The sequence below is a fragment of the Arvicanthis niloticus genome, chromosome 13 (genome assembly GCF_011762505.2).
Source record: "Arvicanthis niloticus isolate mArvNil1 chromosome 13, mArvNil1.pat.X, whole genome shotgun sequence".
Taxonomy (NCBI): Eukaryota; Metazoa; Chordata; class Mammalia; order Rodentia; family Muridae; genus Arvicanthis; species Arvicanthis niloticus.
This window is the reverse complement of record NC_047670.1, coordinates 56,641,190-56,660,676: the sequence shown is the minus strand read 5'-3', so window position 1 is coordinate 56,660,676 and position 19,487 is coordinate 56,641,190. Positions and strand designations below refer to the sequence as shown.

General features: G+C 48.3%; 1 protein-coding gene across 6 annotated transcripts in view; it reads right to left on the bottom strand.

Moving 5' to 3' along the window:
* Window positions 1-19,487, bottom strand: part of L3mbtl2 (L3MBTL histone methyl-lysine binding protein 2) — a 22,413-nt gene extending 2,926 nt beyond the window's left edge. Inside the window, exons 1-15 of one of the 6 annotated variants that reach the window (XM_034516601.2) lie at window positions 19,355-19,487; window positions 16,753-16,990; window positions 15,414-15,547; window positions 13,943-14,066; window positions 13,269-13,348; window positions 10,370-10,520; window positions 9,486-9,620; window positions 8,469-8,557; window positions 3,485-3,716; window positions 2,988-3,064; window positions 2,577-2,681; window positions 1,617-1,764; window positions 1,395-1,477; window positions 656-890; window positions 169-234 (exon numbers count right to left, since the gene is read on the bottom strand). In XM_034516601.2, the coding sequence (XP_034372492.1) occupies window positions 169-234; window positions 656-890; window positions 1,395-1,477; window positions 1,617-1,764; window positions 2,577-2,681; window positions 2,988-3,064; window positions 3,485-3,716; window positions 8,469-8,557; window positions 9,486-9,620; window positions 10,370-10,520; window positions 13,269-13,348; window positions 13,943-14,066; window positions 15,414-15,547; window positions 16,753-16,990; window positions 19,355-19,378 (1,921 nt within the window). In that variant the 5' untranslated portion in view covers window positions 19,379-19,487. Of the gene's footprint in view, window positions 1-168; window positions 235-655; window positions 891-1,394; window positions 1,478-1,616; window positions 1,765-2,576; window positions 2,682-2,987; window positions 3,065-3,484; window positions 3,717-8,468; window positions 8,558-9,485; window positions 9,621-10,369; window positions 10,521-13,268; window positions 13,349-13,942; window positions 14,067-15,413; window positions 15,548-16,752; window positions 16,991-19,354 lie in introns of those variants that run through there. The other 5 variants (XM_034516604.2, XM_034516603.2, XM_034516602.2 and 2 more) reach the window with 5 other exon arrangements.

The window sequence follows — 19,487 nt, the reverse complement described above, 5'->3', positions numbered from 1 at the left end:
AAACGTCATCAGCGGTTTCCTCAGCACACACTACATTCCTGTTTGTGTTCTGGATCCCCTAATGCACAGCGTCCCCATGGGGCAAGTTCCAGGAAACAGAAAAGGAGCATGAGGCAATGTCTGGGTAGTGCCCAGAAGCCGTGCTCGCTGCTTTGGTGCTTCACTTACTTTTCTTCCCAAACTGTTTCTTCTTCTTCTTTGTGGCGTCTTTGCCTTTCTGAGTTGTGTTTGGTTCTAATGTTTGAAAGAACAAGAGATGAGAAGAGAGTTCTGGAAGGTCATAGCGCACCTCCATATGAGGGTACTGGCCCTCAATGAGAGAAGCCAGACACTGAGAACAGGATGGCGGAGGGGTAGGAGAGCAGCTATCCCATCTATCCCTTGTCACCAGGGCTGTTTGAGGGTCTGGGTGCACAAGGGCCCAGGCATAGGACAGAGTGGGCAAGATGAAGAAAGGCACTCTGCAGGGACGGGGAGAGGGACATAGGTTCAGGAGCAGGGTGAGAGGCAGGGCACACACACTGCTCAGTGTAAACTGAAGCCTTCTCAGTCTCAGACCAGGAAATGCTGGGCATGTGGAGGAGTGGTTGACAGGAAGGGAAAAGCCTGGAGAAGAATATTCAAGAGCTGTTTGAGCTGGGCAACCCCGTCCCACCTGCGGACACCGGTGGCTGGAGCTGATAGCCGGTGAGCTCACACCAGCCGACAGGGTAGATGTCCGGGGATTCGCAGTCCACCCACTGATCATACTCGTTGTCCCAGCCGTCGAAGTGGATGCTGACGAGTCGGTGCACCACCCGCTTCACAGTGGCCACACAGATGAGCCGGGGCTCCATCAAGTCCACAGCCTCCAGCTTCATGCCCACCTTGAAGCCATGGTTGGGGCAGTCCTGATGGGAGAAGAAAGCAGTTGCCCAGCTGGTCAGTGCTAGCCTTAGCAGGCTCGTCCAGGTAGGCAAGGAGCTGCTGGCGGAGCAGAATAGAGAGAAGAGCCATTGGAAGAGGTTCCTTCAGACAGTAATCCCATTCAACTCTCAAGTGCCAACCCCTCTATGGAGAAGGGACTAGTCCTCACTGGCCCAGCAGGCATTACAGAGGTTTCTAGAAGCTACTTTACTGTCCCAGCAGTGAGGACTTTTTTTTTTGTTTTTTTTTTTGTTTTGTTTTTTTTTTTTTTGAGACAGGGTTTCTCTCTGTAGCCCTGGCTGTCCTGGAACTCACTCTGTAGACCAGGCTAGCCTCGAACTCAGAAATCGCCTGCCTCTGCCTCCCAAGTGCTGGGATTAAAGGCATGCACCACCACTGCCCAGCCAGCAGTGAGAACTTAAAGAAGGAGGTTGAAACTGGCCCCGGCTGCTACAGACTCCCTGACTCCAGCACTGGAGCCTCCTCACCATGTTAAAGAGTCGTGCTGGAGCTGCTTTTGACTTGGTCTTCTCTAAGTAGGTCTCCCAGTCAAAATGCTGTGTCTCATACCCTGGATGGGAGAGGGATGAAGAGAGAGGGAGAGTCACAAAGTAAGAGGGGGGGTTAAGGGCAGAGCAGCACACTGCGGGGACCCTGCAGCTGAGATCCATCAGGGATCTGAGCTGTGGCCTCACCCTGCAAGGCCTTACCTTTTGGGGGTGTGAGCTCTATGTCATTCTTTTGGCAGAAGGTGGCTGGGAAGATGGCATGGGAGGAGGCATGGTAGCAGAACCAATCTGAGCCATCTGTGGAGGGACCCCCATCCACACAGATCATCAGGTAACCATCCAAGAGCACCTAGGAGGGGCCAGCAAGATAGCACAAAGGGTAAAACCATCCAGCATGACCTATGTTTGATCCCTGGAGCCCATACAGTGGAAAGACACACCAACTACCACAAAACTGTCCTGACTTCCATGCACATGCACATAGTAAATGAATGCAGTTAAAAACAAAACCAAAGACACCTAGGGAGGGTATAGAGGACTGGATAGTGTGTGTCATTAACTGCAAACTTTCAAGTAAGGTGGCTATGACTGGACATGAGACGTGGATCCAATGGATGGTTGAATTCTGCCTTCTGCCAAAATACCCCAGTTTTTGGTGTTTGGAGGGCACCCAGTACTCAGGAATGGGTACTAGAGGGATAGTGTGCCCTCGCCACCAGATGGCCAACCCATGCCAGTCAAGAAGCACCTGTCTTACTGCCACCGGGTATGCTCTGAGTATGTAGAGCATGTGGCTGGACACAGAGCAGGCTAGGTGGACAATGACAGCGTCCTTAGGCCGCAGCAGTGACGGCAGGCAGGAGCAGGAAGCTGGGCTGCGGCTCTGGGCATGCAAAGCAGAGGCTAGTGACAGAAAGGCCTACATGAGGGGCAATAGTATACCTATACCTGACACAGGTCAACGCTTAAGATATCGAGTCTAAACCCTAACAGGAAGGTTCTGAGTAAAAAGCAGGAATAGTCTCTCTCTACTATACAGAAGTTAAGGGGCAAAATGAGCAGCGAGTATCAGAGCCCCGAGACGCTGCCGGTGGAGCAAAGCTCTGAGCCATCAGACCGTCAGAAAGCCATGCTGGAGGCGGGAAGAGCAGCCTAGCTCACCTTGCAGATGGTTGCTACACAGATATTGCCCAGATTCAGAGGGTCAATGGCCTCTAGTTTCATTCCTTCCTCGAACCAGCCACCTTCCGTGTAGACAGCTCGGACCTTAAAGAAATGAAGCAACTGGGGACTCAGGAGAAGGTAAAGGAATAATCCTTCAGATACTGCAGGCCTGGGATGGCAATAGAGGGCAAAGGACAATCCTATTGGGTGTGGTGGTTCCCAGAACTTAGGAAGCTGTGACAAGCCAAATCGGGATACAATGGGACCTTGCCTCAATCTAAAAGGTTCTCGGTATGTTGTGGATGGTGGAACAATCTCTTACAAAACAGATAAGAGATAGTCCCAGAGAGAAGCCAATGAAGGATTATGGCGAAAAGGAAAAGTGCCCACAGGCTGCACCGGACTCACCTTCTTGAAGAGGTAAGGAACAGCATCACAGTAGATTTTCCGGAAGGTAGGGTGATGAGACATGTCACATCGTCTATCTAGGGAAGATGACAGAGAAGAGGGGAAGAAAAGGGAGTTGAAGGCAGCCACTGGTTGTCACGTGCTTCTCCCAGAATTATGTAGTCAGACAGGCTACCTCTGCTCTCAGCTGTCCCCCAACCGCTTCCCTAAATGGGAAAACAGAGGACCCTGGAGCAGTAGTGTGGACTCTTCAGCACAAGGGACCTAGCTCTCTGGTGCTGGCACTGTGACAATACCATCTGCATTACACCTTGATTTTGCTGTTCAGACTGAGCTGACTGACTTGAGTCACTGACCTCTCTGATCCTCAACATTGTCATTTGCAGGGTAGCAATGATAGTCCACTTCACTGCACTACTGTGAGGTACAGCAAAGGTCCTATTGGTCTTTAGTAGGAAGCTGAGTCTGGAGTCACACCAGCCAGGGGCTCTACTGACCTGACATCTTGATGCCGTGGCCAACACGCCGAGACCAACCCACTGGGTGGATCAGGGGACTCCACATATGACACCAAAAGTCATCATCACTGTCACCATCCTCATAGAGGAGCCGTAGGCGACCCCCAATTACTGTGTCCACCACAGCCATGCGTGTACGTGACACCTGGGTCTTGTCTACAACCTCTAAGCGCATGCCCTGCCGGAAAGGGTACTTCATGCTTTCCACCATCTGCAAGGACACAAGAAGGCAGCCTGCTTCAGTTATCCAGCCTTCCATTCCTGCTGTCAGCAAAACCTGAGTGCACTGGCGCACGCCTTTAATCCCAGCACTTGGGAGGCAGAGGCAGGTGGATCTGAGTCTGAGGCCAGCCTGCTCTACAGATTGAGTTCCAGGACAGCCAGGGCTACAAAGAAAAACCCAGTCTTGAAAAACCAAAGCAAACTAAACAAGAGGTCAGCAAAGGAGAGGCCGTAGAGATGACTCAGCAGTTAAAATATATTTCCCTTCCTGAGAACTCAGACTTGACTCCCAGTGCTGATGTGGCAGCTCACAGCCTCCTAGAACTCTAGTTCCTGGGGACCCAACGCCCTCTTCTGGCCTTCAAGGGACATCATGCATACAACACAGACATACATGCAGCCAAAACACCTATACACATAAAATCTTTTTTTTTTTTTTTTTTTTTTTTTTTAAGAGACAGAAGACAGGAAAGGGTGGTGAAATCTCAGAGTCCCAGAGCCCTCATCTTACTATTGTACAGCAGGCAGTCTGCAGTTCTAAGTGGGTACCTTGTCTCACAAGCTCTCAGTTAGTCAGGATGATGGAAACCCCAGAATCTACTTCAGACCAAGAAACTCAAATGACCTACAAAAGTATAGCAGACTTAGTTCTGGGGTCCAGCCTGGGCTTTTCACAAGCTCTATGCTGATCCTTGGCCTAGTTCTGGGGTCCAGCCTGGGCTTTTCACAAGCTCTATGCTGATCCTTGGCCTAGTTCTGGGGTCCAGCCTGGGCTTTTCACAAGCTCTATGCTGATCCTTGGCCCGTCGCTGTCTTCTACCTTCTGGCCCTCTGTGCGTGGCACATGCAAGATTTTGTCCAGTGGCATTGTAGCTGTAATCCTAGCACACAAGAGATAAGGGCCTACCTGGGATCACAGGGAGTTCAAACCCAGCCTAGACTAAGGGGGTGGGGGGAGTGTGTGTGTGTGTGTGTGTGTGAACTAGTTTGCACATGTGATTCCGCGGGCTAAGCACAGTTTAACAGCAGTCCACAGAGTGCAAGACAACAACCAGGATGTCTGTATCTAGGGTGGGCTGTTGGGCTTTTTAGCATCAGGACACAGTTCACTCAAGAGCAGCTCTGGCCTGCTGATGCTGAGACTAAGCAGGGCTGTTTCTAAACACACTGGAGGGGGCAATCTCAGAGGTTACAACACAGTAACAGAAGAGCTAACCCAGGATACTAAACCAGACAGACCTTGCCTTTCCAAAGCTCACGGCTAGACTACCTCCTGCCACCAACCACAGGTGACAGCAGCTCTTCTAGGAGAGTAACACAGGTCTCAGCCTGTCATGACACAGGTCTGGGCTTGTGAGGCTTAAGCCACTCACTCTCCCCGCTCTTCTCTAACACATTCCTTTGAAGGCCCATTCTCAGCTCAGAGCTAGGCACATCCAGTCTGTTCTGTAAGAGAATGAATGACTGCATGCAGATACAAAACATTACTGTGGGCTGGGCATGGTGGTGCACACCTTTGGTTGTCCCAGAGCTCAGGAGGCAGGGACAGGCAGGCCCCTGTGAGTTCAAGGCCAGTTTGGGCTACATACTAAGTTCTAGGACAGACAGTACTAAGTAAAGACATCCTGTCTCAAAGAAAACCCCTAAAACATTACAGTGCATTGGGTTTTATGGTTCCTGTCTGTAATTTCGGCACTTCAAAACCAGAGGCAGGAGGGTTAGTTCACGGTTCGGCTTACTAGATGATTTAATGGGTAGAAGAACTTTACTGCCTCAAGACCTGGGAGGCACATGGTTGTCTTGACATTTCTACCCACGCACTGTAAATAAAGGTGAAAGTTCAAGGGTACCCCTCACCTACATAACAAGTACGAGACTGTCTCAAAAAACAAAAGAGACAACAACCCACATACTGTATTATACTGTTGTCAAAGGACCATGTCTGGGGCATTCTCTACAAGCCTACCCCGTTCTGCCCTACCACCCTTGCTTTCAGAGGCGCCTGGCAAAGTAACAGCCCAGTGCTTCCCACCAGAAACGCCTAAGTTGTGGTCATCCTGTCAAAGCCCAGTACTTCAAGTCTTCTCTGAGGCAGTGACGTCCCAGTGAGCCTGTCTGGAACCCTCTACTGTCCAACCAGCATCTTGTTCTCTTTAGTCACCTTCTTGCTCCAACCAGGGTAGTCCTGTTCTACTTATTGCCCCTCCAGAGTGCAAAACAGGACAGGCAGGGAACAATCAGCACAGGCTTACAGACTGGTCCACATGGAACACACCCATATTCTTGTGAGTGTGAGGAAGAGAGGCTGGTGGGCCACACCACCTGCCATCATCTGTCTGTAACAGTGCTGGCTGAGCAAGAAGCAACTGCCCCAATCACTAAATCTGCCAACTCTGCAACAAGGGGGAAACAGGAGACAAAGCTTGGCTTGGTTGAATATGAAGCACAAGGAAAGCTAACAGAGGAGACAAACAGCTAAAGACACAAGATCCCAGTAAGTTCAAAGGAAAACCAATCTCCACCTTGGAAAAAGAGGACTGCTTCTGTGAGGTGCACTGAACCACAGACGTGGGAGAGGCCAGTTCTCTAGCAGCCCAGGCAACCCACACCCAGGGCCTTGTCTGTGACATCCCAAGTTCCATCCCATCTTTCAGAGTTAGCTTCCACATGCAGAGACAATCCAAAAGCCACTGTCTCTGGGAAACCAGTTAGAAACCTGCTCCTCTGAGAATGTGTCCTGCTGGGAAGCCTGCACAACCTAATGAGGATGCCTGGAATACCTCGTGCAGGAGACTTCAAGGTGGCCCAGGTACCTATCAGGGAGATGGCCCAGTGAGGTCCCCCTGAAGTAAGAACCAAGGTGGGAGACAGTGTTCTGCAAGCCTCAGATTCTCTCTTCTAAACAGTTACTACGTATACATGCATGCCTCAGTCGGGCAAAGTAGCTTTCTAACGTTTGGCTGTTTTATGAAAGAGGATGTCACTGTAGAGTCCCAGCTTGCTTACAACTTGTTATGTAGACCACACCAGTCTTAAACACACAGAGATCCATCTGCTTCTACATTTCAAGTCCTGGAATTAAAGGCATGTGCCACCATGTCCAGCCAAAGTGACTTTCTTTGGCTGAACTGCTATGTCCATGCAGATGATTGAATAGCCCCTGTTCAGATGGGGGCTGGGTTTGTTTGTTTTTTTAAGTTTTATTTATTTACTGTATATCTGCATGTACACCTGCATACCAGAAGATCTGCATACCAGATCTCATTATGGGTGGTTGTGAGCCACCATGCAATTGCAGGGAATTGCACTCGGGACCTCTGGCAGAGCAGCCTGAGCCATCTCTCCAGCTCCGGGGCTGTTTTTTTCACTATTATCACTATTTGTGTGCATGACACTTACTTCTCCCACCAGGTTGGAGAATTTAGGCAGGAAAATTTTTTGTATATGTGTGTGTGTTTTCCTTATATTCTCATGGTGCTCTGATTTTAATTTACTTTTATTCATGTGTGTCTACACTGTGTGTGGGGTTACCTGTGGAGACCGGAAGAGGGTGGTAGGTCCCCTGGAGCTGGAGTCACTTTTGAGCTGTTTGATGTGGTGCTAGGAATTGAACTTAGATCCTTAAACTGACCTGGACTCATAATACAGACTAAATATAAGATCCACTTGCCACTTGCCTTGGCCCCTCAAGTGCTGGGGTTAAAGGCATGTGCCACCATGGCCAGCCTACAGTGCTGTCTCTTACCAACACATAATACATCTAAGTGATTACTCTGTGTTGCCCAGTTTGTTTTATGTCAACTGGATACAAGCTAAAGTCATTTAGAAGAGGGAAACTCAATTGGGAAAATGCCCCACCCCCACCCCAGCAGACTGGGCTGTGGGGAAGTCTATGATGTGGGAGGGTCCAGCCCACTGTGGGCAGTGCCACCCGAGCTGATGTTCCTGGATGCTGTAAGAAAGCAGGATGAAGCTGTGCAGTGTGGCACAGCGATTTAATCCCAGCACTCAGGAAGCAGAGGCAGGCAGATCTACAGTTCGAGGCCAGCCTGGTCTACAGAGTGAGTTCCAGTACAGTTAGGGCTGCACAGAAAGACTATCTTGGGGAAACAAAAAAAAGATAAGCTAGCAATCAGACTGAGCAAACTGTGAGGGAGCAAATCAGTACATAGTTATCCTCCACGGCCTCCACTTCAGTTCTGGCCCCTAGGTTCCTTCCCTGAGCTCCTGCCCTGATTTCCTTGGATGATAGATAGACTCCGATATGGAAGTGTAAGCAAAATTAACCATTTCCCCTCAAGGTTGCTTTGTGGTCACAGTGTTTTATCACAGCAATAGAAACCTCAGATACTACTGAAAAAGCTAGAAGCAAGGGCAAGAGTCTGGGAGACTTTAAAATCCAAAAAACCAACAAAGCAACATGATTGATATAGTGGACCAGGGTCTTGGCAGGGAGGCAGGTGGCCCAGCACTTGAAGCAGCACTGGGCTGAAGCCTGCCCAAGAGGTCACCGAAGAGTATTATGATGAGAAATTAGGGGCATTACTCACAGTGCTAGTATTTGGAAATCCCTAGGTCCCATCCCCAAGAACCACAACAACAACAACAACAAAAAAAAACGCCTGAAATGAATCATATGAAGGATGGAAAAACTGGGAGATGGAAGTGGGAGGGCAGGGGAAAGGAGGGGAGAGGGAAGAAGGGGGGAAGAGAGGAGAATGAGCTAGGAACCCAGCCAGACCTTGATATGAAAATCTGCAGGAAGTGTTCTAGAACCCACCAACCGCTTCATGAGGTAGCTCTTCCAGTCAGTAAACTTGGCATGGATGGCTGGAGAGACACAGGAGGAAATTGGTGACACAGACTTATAGCACCTTCATTAACCCAGAGATCAGCTACACAGACATAACCATTAAGTTCTGCAACTTCAGGCCAGTGATGACATCATTTTATAAATCCAGCCTCTGGGAACTAGAAAGATGACTCAGTAGCTGAAAGCACTGGCTGCTCTGCCAGAGGACATGGGTTCCGTTCCCAGCAACCACATGGTGGCTCACAACCATCTCTAACCCCAGTTCCAGAGGATCCAACAACTCTTCCAACCTTCTCAGGCTCTTGCACACACATGGTGAACAGACATTCCCTCAGGAACACACATACACATAAAGTAAATTTGTATAGTAGTGATGCAGTTTGTGTGGTTTTGAGACTTCTCTAAGTGTGTTTTTTCAGATCAGAATGGGGCGGGGGGTAGCAGTTGTTGAAGTAATAGATCTGTTCTCTAGGTAGCCTATAATCATGCATACTGAGAGTGGGAAGGCTGGCCTAACGGTTGAGGCGGCGTGGGTGATTGTGGCTGGGAGGGTATATGCTGCTCAGGTGATGTGAAGGACATTTACTATGGCTCTTTAATATCAGATGTGGAACAGTAAGCTAGCTTAGACATGTGCATGGAATCACCAGTGAGGCCTAAATGCACCCATGGTATCTGTTGGTGGATAAAAAGGTCTAAGTAGCATGGTCAGTTCTTAGAGTGAGTCTGGTGTTTGCTTTGCCTTTCAGGTTAGGCTGTTGTATGCTAGACTGTGAAGCTTTTTCTTATTTGATCCTCAGGGGGGGAAAAATATATATATATAATGATCAAGACCAACAAACAGGCTCTATAAATCCAAACTGTCCAGGACTTCTAGACAGGGTAGGGAAGGCTTCTGCCCAGAGCCCTACAGGAACCAGCATGGGAGCTTTCTCATTAACTTACTCCGTGGAGGTACCAGAATCTTGCTGTTGATGGCACACCACCCAATGGGGTGGACATCCACGGTCCCCAGGTTGCACCAGAAGTCATGACTGGCATCATTTTCAAAGCCTTCGTATCGGAGCAGCACCCGGTACCCTGGAAGGAAGGATAAGGGTGCCTATCCTGTGAGAGGTGGCATGGGGAAGGCATGTTGTCAGGCTTTCTTCTCTCTCTAGAACCAGTCAGATTTCCTACTTCCTATTCTAGAAACTCCTTCCAGGCTGGTGGGGTCCCCGACATACAGAACAAAACAATATCCATGCTGCACTCTTAGAAAGCATTCTGGGCTGGTGATTTCTCCTATACCTTCATCATCCCCAGAATAAACCTTATTTCAAAAAAAAAAAAAAAAAAGTGAGGCAGCAGTAGCACATGCCTTTAATCCCAGCACTCAGAAGGCAGAGGCAGTCAGACCTCTGAGTTTGAAGCCAGTCTGGTTTACAGAGTGAGTTCCAAGGCAGTCACATCTACACAGAGAAACCCTGTCTCGGGGCTGGAGAGATGGCTCAGTGGTTAAGAGCACTGACTACTCTTCCAAAGGTCCCGAGTTCAATTCCCAGCAACCACATGGTGGTTCACAACCATCTGTAATGGGATCAATGTCCTCTTCTGGTGTGTCTGAAGACAACTACACTGTACTCGTCATATACATAAAAAAAAAAAATCTCTATCTCAAAAATAAAACAACCAACTAAACATACAAAATGCATAACAAAACTAACTTTCTTTCAAGTTTTAGTCCTGTGCTCTCATATAAATGAGAATCCCCAAGAAGGGGAAAGAAAGCCAGTGGGCAAGGTTTTGATTTATGAAACTCATTTCACACTGTAACACTATTCACCTACTGGATAGGACACATGGCAGACAGGAACACCCACCAGCTGCCTGGATGACAGTGGCGATCCAGTACACCCGGCTGGGGAGCACAGCATCACTGTTGAGGACTTCCACCTTCATCCCCTTCATGACGTCTTCCCATTGGTCATAGAGGGGCACCTGTGTGGTGAGAGCATTGATGGGTTAAGAGGAGCCAGCCCCTCGGCCTGAGCTCCACTGTCCTCTGACCCTCACTTCACATCATGCACAGTGCAGAAAACTAGGAACAGAGAGATTATCAAGCATGTCCACTGTCTAGAAGCATGGAAGGGCGGGGGTATCAGGCAGAGGCATGGGTGGAGGGCCAGAGACAGACATGGTTCTCATCACTGCAGAACCAGCTCCTGCCTCTATCAGTGTGGACACCGCGGTGCACCTGGATATCTGTCATTTGGCCAGTTGTACAACAGTATCTCAGCACAGACATTACCTCCCTAACATCATTCAACCTGGCTCACACACCGAGCTGGCAGAACACAGCCACACTCTACCCAGTCCCTGGCTTCTGGCTACCTTCCCAATGCTTAGTCCTTGCTTTGCCGCCAATGGGAACTGGATACTCCTTTGGGAAAAGTATCTTCTTTCACTCTCAGACCTGACCTAAACCAGTAACAATCCACATCCCTAGGTGGACAGACCTGGGGAAGCATGGAGTGGCCATGCTCAGAGAAAGGCATAGTAGGACCTAGGACCAACTTGTCATAGCGCAGGGCAAGCAGGACAATCCAGGAAGGCCAGGCATGGGTTACTGAGGTCAAAAGACAGCCTCGGGAGGCCTTCTGTCAGGCGTTAGGAAATGGGATTCAAAAGCAGAAGAAACTGGACTTGATGTCTGACATCTGTGTGCCAGTACTTGGGAGACTGAGGTAGGAAGACTGTTCTCAGGACAGCCTGGTATACATAGTGAGTTCTAGGCCAGCCTGAGCTATAATGTAAGACCCTGACTTAAATTTTAAAATAAAAATAGAGACAAAAGAAGCCCTGTTGTAGATGTTGTTCTAGGCTAGCACAAGGTACAACTGCTGGGCACTGTTAAGTTCTTGACTTCAAGTTTCTCCAAGGCATCCAAAATGGCCTCAACCCTTCACTTCAGGAAGAACTGGGAGTCCCCCACTGAAGGGTGTTTGGATCAGAAAGGGCCTTACACAGGGCTGAGGGTGCAGCTTGGTGTTAAATTGCATGCAATTCCTAGTGCCAGCAAAAAAGTAAGATGGGCCTTGAGGGTTAACTTGTGGAAGGCTGGGCATGGTGATACATACTTGGGAGGTTGAAGCAGGAAGACCAGAAGTTCTAGGCTATCCTCAGCTATACAGCAAGTTAGAAGCCAGCCTGGGATACACGAAACCCTGCCTCAAAAAACAAAAACAAACCAACCAACAAAACAAACACCAGTCCAGGCCTGGTGGAGAGAGAGGCAGGCAGATCTCTGTGAGTTGTAGGCCAATTTCCTCTACAGAGTGAGTTAGTGAGTTTCAGGACACCCAGGGCTACACAGAGAAGCCTTGCCTTGAAAACCCAAAAGCCATAAAACCAAAATTAAAGAAACAAAAACCAACTCCTCAAAACCAAACACATGGCTGAAGAGGCTGAGAGATTAAGAGCACTTGTTGCTCTTGCAGAGGACCAGGGTTCAGTCTCCAACACCCACACGGTGGCTGACAACCAGCCGCAGTACCCCACTTCTAGAGAATGTGAAGCACTTTCCTTTTCTCCCTTTTCTCCCCAGAGACAGGGTTTAGCTCTGTAGCCCCAGCTGTCCTAGAATTTGCTCTGTGGACCTTATACTCAGAGATCCGCCTGCCTCTGCCTCAAGAATGCTGGGATTAAAGGCGTGTACCACCAATGCCCAGCACTGATGTCCTGTTTTGACTTCTACATGTATCAGGCACAGATGTGGTGTATACACACACACACACACACACACACACACGACAGGGAAAACATATAGAAAACAAATAAATCTAAAAAAATTAAAAAATGAACAAAATATACTAACAAAAGTCCCACAAATAAAAAACAACTTTTTTGTTTTTGTAGACAAGTTTTCTCTGTGTAGCTCTGGCTGTCCTGGAACTCACTCTGTAGACCAGGTTGGCCTAGAACTTACAGATTCATCTGCCTCTGCCTTCTGAGTATTAGGAATAAACGTATGTCCCACCAACAACAACAAAAACAATTTTAATAGGGGAAACAAAACATGAAGAATGGAAAATCAGAACACCCCTGAACTCAGAACAACCAAACTCTACTGTGTAAATAATGTCAGCCCTTCAAAACCCAGGGGCAGTTGTGTAAGGCACAAGACGCTCTTATTTTTTAATTTTTGTTCTTTTTTTGTTTTGAAATAGTTAGCTATTAGCTCTCGACTCTGTAGACCAAGGTAGCTGAGAGATTTACTTGTCTGTACTGCCCAAATGCTGAGATTAAAGGTGTGTGCCCCTACACCTGACATATATTATATATGTATATACATTATATATCTATGTATACAGTTATATATATACATAATACATTATATATAATTATGTATGTATATAATTACGCACACACACTAGTGACGTGTCTGCATCTGTGTCTATACCCCAGAAGAGGGTACAGGTGTCCATGGGAATACAGATGCTTGTGAGCTGCCATGTGGGTGCTAGGAATTGAACTCAGGACCACTGGAAGAGCAAGTGCCCTGAACTGCTGAATGATCTCTCCAGGACTACAGGATGAAGGCCGATTTCTGGCCACTGTTCTCAAGGATGCTGTCCAGCCTAGAACAGCCTAGAGCAGCACAACTCAAGTGCATGGGAAGCAATGAGGCAGGCAGCCGGAGCTGTGCTGTCCCCCTGGCAGTCCCTCCCTTCTTGCCAGGACACTCACGTGTTTAAAGCAGCTGACAGGAGCAGCCTTGTAACTGTGATCCTTCAGGAACTTCCCCCAGTCGAACCCTAAGACCAGAGCTGCAGAGCACAAAGGAAGAGCTGAGGCAGGGTACCTACAGCAACCATGTTACAACATGAACCTGGAGGCCCCATGGGGCACTAGAAACAAGTCCCTGGCCATTCATGGCCATCAGGACTGTGAAGCATCAGAGAGAAACTTCTCTCCCTTTTTGCTCCACAGAAAAGGAAATTCAGATCTAGGATTAAATTGATCCTCTTGTATCCAGTTGCTGGCCACACCTACTCAACATGGGCAGGAGCAGCCGCAACTGCCCACTTAGCTGCACAGTGCAGTTTCAGCCTGCACTGTGGGGCCCAGCATCACTATGCCTGGAAAACTGAGGGGACCTTTCCACCTGATCCACACACCCTGAACTTGCTCTGCACCAAGGAGAGAGAAACCACAAAGACAGATGCAAAGAGAAGTAAAGCAGCTAACTCTTGGTTTCTGTGTGGTGGAGGAAGCAGCCACTGGGGACCACGGAAAGGAAGGCCTGAGGCCATTTCCACACAAGCCATCAGGTGGAGACAGCTCACTGTAGTAAACCTGCATCCCCAACTTCCCAGCAGGCCATCCCCACCCTAGAGTCCCACCCCAGGATTCTGTCTCACCATCTTGTCCTGTGGGTGTCCCATCTGCCAGCTGTCCTGTTCCCTGGGCGTGGAGGAAGGCTCCAATTTTGGCAGACCAGGCTGCCTTGTGCAGGACTTTGGCTTTTTTGGTGGGTGGCTTTCCCTAGAGGGCAAAAAAATAGAAGTGTGCAGGTTGTTAGCTAGCTGTGAACCGGAATCTGTTTCTATTTTGCTTTCTTTTTTTTTTTTTTTTTGAGATACGGTGGCCTGGAATTTGCAGCTACTATGCTCAGCCTCCTGAGAGCTGGGCTTCCAGGCATGAGCCACTATGCCAAGTAAGGAGTCTGACTGAAACTCCTGAGGGTGAGCTCCTGGTGCAGCTACCTAACCTCAGGGCTAGGGTTTCTTCTTTAAAGGAATGATGAGTGAGAACACTCAGGAGACAGTTCCAGAGGGATGGGGTCAGCAGAGCTGCAGGTGACAGACACATGTCACTCAGGCCTCCGACCTCCCCAGCCCCTCTCCCTAATACTTTCCACTTTCCCTGCAGTTAGTCCTCTCCATGCTCCCAGAGGCAACATTTTGTACATGTCAATGTCCTGGAAAGAACATTCTGAGGACCTGTCATCAGGTGTCTCAGGGAAAGCTCACTTACACAAGATAATAAATGATAAAGGAGTCCATACAGCACACTAGCCAAGCGGAGGCACAGCTGCATAAAGTCTGACCTCAAAGAACTGGTTCTCAACCTATGGGTCATGACCCCTTCGGATTGAATATGTGACCCTTTCAAAGAGGTCACATATCAGATATCCTGTGTCAGATACTTACATTATGATTGACAGCAGTAGTAAGACTACAGTTATGAGGCAGAAATGAAGATAATTTTACAGTTGGGGCCACCACAGCCTAAGGAACTGTATTAAAGGGTCACAGCATTAGGAAAGTTGAGAAACACTGCCTTAAAGACACCAAAAGCTTTGGCCTTTAAAAGAGGAACTGCTGGGCGTGGGAGGATATACCTTTAATCCCAGCAATGGGAGGCAGGCAGAGGTAGCCAGATCTTTGTTTGAGACCAGTATGGTCAGCCAGAGTCACACAGTGAAACCTTGTCTCAAAAATAAAGTAAGGGGGCTAATAAGATGGCTCACTGGTTAAGAGCACTGGTTACTCTTTCAGAGGATCCAGGCTCAGTTCCTAGGCCCCACATAGTGGCTTACAACTGCCTCCAACTTGATAAGGGACCTGATACCCTCTTTTGGTCTTCTCAGTCACTGTAAGCAAGTAGTGCATAGGCAAAACACTCACACACATAAAAATGAATAAAATATAAATAAATAAATAAATAAATAAATAAATAAGGGGGCCCTTTTTAAGGCAGGGTCTCATGCACCTCCGATGACCTCTAGGAATGAGTCCCCTAAGCTGGCTAAGCCGTTTGCCATCAGTCACATAAAGGCTCCAGCTCAGCATGAAGGCCCCAGGATGGGTGTAAAGTGGCTTCTCTCACCTGCAGTCTAGCCAAGATACTGGCTTTCTTGGAGTTGGAGGAGTAGCTCCTGGAACATGAGACACTGCAGAACCTCTTGGTCTTTGAGAAGAAAGCTTCTCTTGTGCCCACGATACCACACATCTCACAGACAGCTAGGAAGAGAACTCGGCATGAGACTCCCTGACATAATTACTTTAAGTCAAACAAAACCATGGGCTCTTCAAATGCCAGAGCACTGCATTAACCATGTGAGTGTTCGGCTCTGAGGCTGACAGAGAGGAGGGGGTGAACAGTGTATGGAGTTCTCGTCCAAGAGCAAGTCTCACTATGTGAGACTCAAACTTGCAGGCTCAACTGATCCTCCAGCAGCCTCTCCAGCAGCTGGGACCAGCGTGCTACTCCATCTATGCGCCTCCCCTGGCTCTGGATCCAGGGCTGGGGCTAAGGGACTGGAAATCCACATGAACAAGTTTTATAGAGGGGAGTGTGATGAGGACAGGTACCACAGTCCCTTCATATCTGCAGCTTTGTTCTCACAGGGGCAAGTGCCTAAGCTGCACTGTCTGACCTCACACTAGGTCACCTGAGGAGCCTTCTGCAAACAGTACTGTGGCTCCAGTGACAGCCATCTTGAGGGCTTTCCCAGCCTCTCAGAGGACCCTAATCCGCAGCCAGGGCCTCTCTAATGATTCCTGCTAGTGCTCTCAGACTCTAAGAGAAGAGGGAGAAGAAGACAGAGGGAGAAAGAAAGTGAAAAAGGAGACAAAAGAGGGGAAGCCAGGATGAATAGAAGGAAAGCTGACCCCACGGTCCAAGGGTGCCAATGTGAAAGGACGGGAAGGGCTGTCCTCTCTTGGACACACTTTTGGAGCCTGCCTGTTTTCAAGGACACACTGTCCACACTCACATAGGGTCTAGCAGCATCCAAGTACCACCTCTTTGAAGTAAACTGGCTTCAGATGATTCATGACCACTCTCTTCTGCCCACCTCCATGCCTGCCTTCTGCCCTGCAGACCACTTTATCCTGTACATCTCTACCCCCCACTTGCCAGCCTGCAGTGGGGAGAGCCCACAAGCTCTCTTGTCCCTTTGTTCAAAAGTACTCACACCACTGAGTCTCACTGTCTTCACATCCAGACTTAGGGACTGACCAGCCTAGTCACACAAATCTAATGAAATTTAACAAGTGCTGAACACACACAAGAGGTTTTGGAGAATAAGACTTTAAAACTAGACTGCAGAGAGGAAATGAGCCTTAAGGACAGTCCCTTAGATATCTGGATGGCTCCACCCACATCCCTAATTCTTCCACAGCCTCCTGCCTCCTCTCCATCTTCGAGGCCACTGTGAAAGCACCTGGCTCAGAACCACTTCCATCCAAGGAGCGGTTGTTTGCAGAGCTGAACAGATGAAGAGGTGAGGTGGGCAGCTCCCCTGCTTCCCGATCTTCATTTTCTGCTTCACTTGATTCCTCCAAGTAGGAGCTGCTCTCACTGCCCGCACTACTGTTGTAACTCCGGAAGCTGTCGTAGCCCCCGAAGAGTTCTAAGTCGTCGTCCTCCTCCTCTTCCATTGGCTCTGAAGGCGGCGTCTTCTAGTGGGAAAACGACATGTGCTTGGCTTGGGAAGAAGTTACAAACTGGCTAATCCACTCAATATGAGTTGGGGATGTGAACATTAGTCCTCTGAAAGAGCAGTGAGAGCTCTTAACTGAGCTGGCAACGGCAGCCCCTTTAATCCCAGCAGTGGGGAGGCAGAGACAGGCAGATTTCTATGAGTTTGAGGCCAGCCTGGTCTAGGACAGCCAAGGCTACACAAAGAAATCCTGTCATGAAAAACCAATATACTCAACATATGCATGCTGAACATTCATTTAAAACATCTAGGAGGCTAGGTATCGTGGTGCACACCATTAATCCTAGCACTCTGGCAGACGTAGCACCCTGAGCTTGAAGCCAGCCTGGTCTACACAACAAGTTCCAGGTCAGCTAGGACTGCACAGTAGACCCCAACACTCTCACCTCTCTCTTTCACTCTCTGTCTTCTCTCTCACTTTCTTTCTTCCTTCCTTCCTTCCCTCTTTTTTTCTTCCTTTTTTGAAACAGGGTTTCTTTCAGTAGCCCTGACTGTCCTGGAACCAGCTCTGCAGACCATGTTAGCCTTGAATGCAGTAATCTGCCTGCCTCTGCCTCCTGAATGTTGAGATTAAAAGTATGTGCCACCACCATCTGGCTAGTAGATCCTCTTTTAAAAAAAAAAAAAAAAGAAAGAAAGAAAGAAAGAAAGAAAAGGCAGGTGTGGTAGTAAATGCAAAGAAAGAAAGAAAGAAAGAAAGAAAGAAAGAAAGAAAGAAAAAAAAAAAAAAAAAGGCAGGTGTGGTAGTAAATGCTTTTAACACCAGCACTCAGGAAACAGAGGCAGGTGGATCTATATGAGTTTGAGGCCAGCCTGGTCTATAAAACAAGTTCCCCAAAAATCAAAACCAAAATCAGAACAGGAAAAAAAAAAAAAAAAAAAGAAAAGAAAAAGAAACGGATTGATTCTTCCATGAGCGCATGGCTATAACTGCAAGCTGTGATTGGTCTGCGCTTCCGCCCAGCACCAAGACCTCTCATACTGGGAGCTTGGGTACAGAGCAAAATTCCAATTTCAAAGTACTCATCTATTGAAAACATATTGCTTCCATGCCACACATAGTCAAAAAATTATGCCAGGGATCAGAGATCTATATAATAATGTGGAAATATCCTAAGCACCTCAAAAGTTTTTGTACTGGGTTAGAAGGCATTTCAAACTCATTCTTCCCTCTTCAGTATATGTACATCCAAATGATTTCAACTCAGAAACAAATTTAGGGCTGGCAGTGGCCCTCTTGTAGCTGCCTAGCCCACCATCCCTTGCAATGTAGTCAATAAATCTGTTTTCTTCCTCAAAGGAAAATAGGGGAAAGAAAAAAAGGCTGAAAAAAAAAAAAATGAGACCCAGGCTATCCCAAGAAGGCTTTGGGTGGACGACTTGAGAAGACTAATTGTATGGTGGTATGTACCACAGCTGTGAGTCTAGCTCTAACTGAAATCAGCTACTGATCCTCGGGCAAGTCATTTAAGGTCTGTGGGACTCAATTTTCTCATCTATGACAGGTGTTGGGGCACAGAAAGTGAGGTAGAGATACTACATAAAAACGTACCTAGCTTGTAGTAGAAAAGGGGGGAGGGCAAGACAAAGGTAAAGAGAATGAGGCTTTGGGCCAAGGTTCAAATACGATCTCTAGTGCTTCCTAGCTGTATAATCCACAACAAGTCAACTGCATTGCCTCGGTTTCCACCAAATGAGGACAGTACCACTATTTAATAATATTTTGGGAAGGGATGATAAACGTAAAACACTTAGAACAGTACTCAATAACGGTTAGCAATTATTACCACTTGGAACTGGAAAGAGCCGGTGAGTCACCGGCTGCTGTACCATGGAAAAACCATATCGCGGTTTTGGAAACTGACATACTTGGTGACAACCTTTTGCACTTTCCAGCTATGTCAATCCAAAATCCAGAAGGGTGTTTTAAGCCCTCCCTAAAGAAGATGGCTGTGAGTTTACTGGGAGACCGGCACGTGAACGCTCCAGGCGTGGAGTAATAATCAACTCTGATCTCCCTTTACGTGGAAGGGTCGGGCCCGCGTGGAAGGGACAGGCCACATAATCCTAAAGCTCACAACCATGAAACCCTGACAAAGTTCAGAGCCCGATTTCCCTGCCCCTGGCTAGGGAGGCACTGCCTTGCTTCCTTCGTCCCCAGACCAAAAGGAACCCCTGTGGCCTCCAGCCGGGACTAACCTCCGTACCTCAGTTTACCAATCTTGCAACTCTCCACGACCAAGACATCACTAAAACGGAGCGTCCGCCGGGTGAGGCGTTCGAGGTTCCCTTTCCCGCTTGCCCTGAGCCCTTCCCTTCTTACCTCAGTGCCCCGCGATTTCTCCATGATACCAAATTCAATTTCCTCAACCGTCACCAGGTGCAGGAAGCCATATTGCCCTCGCTGCTCTCCGAGAGTGTGCTCATTGGCTACCGCGCCCGAGCTGCGGACCAAT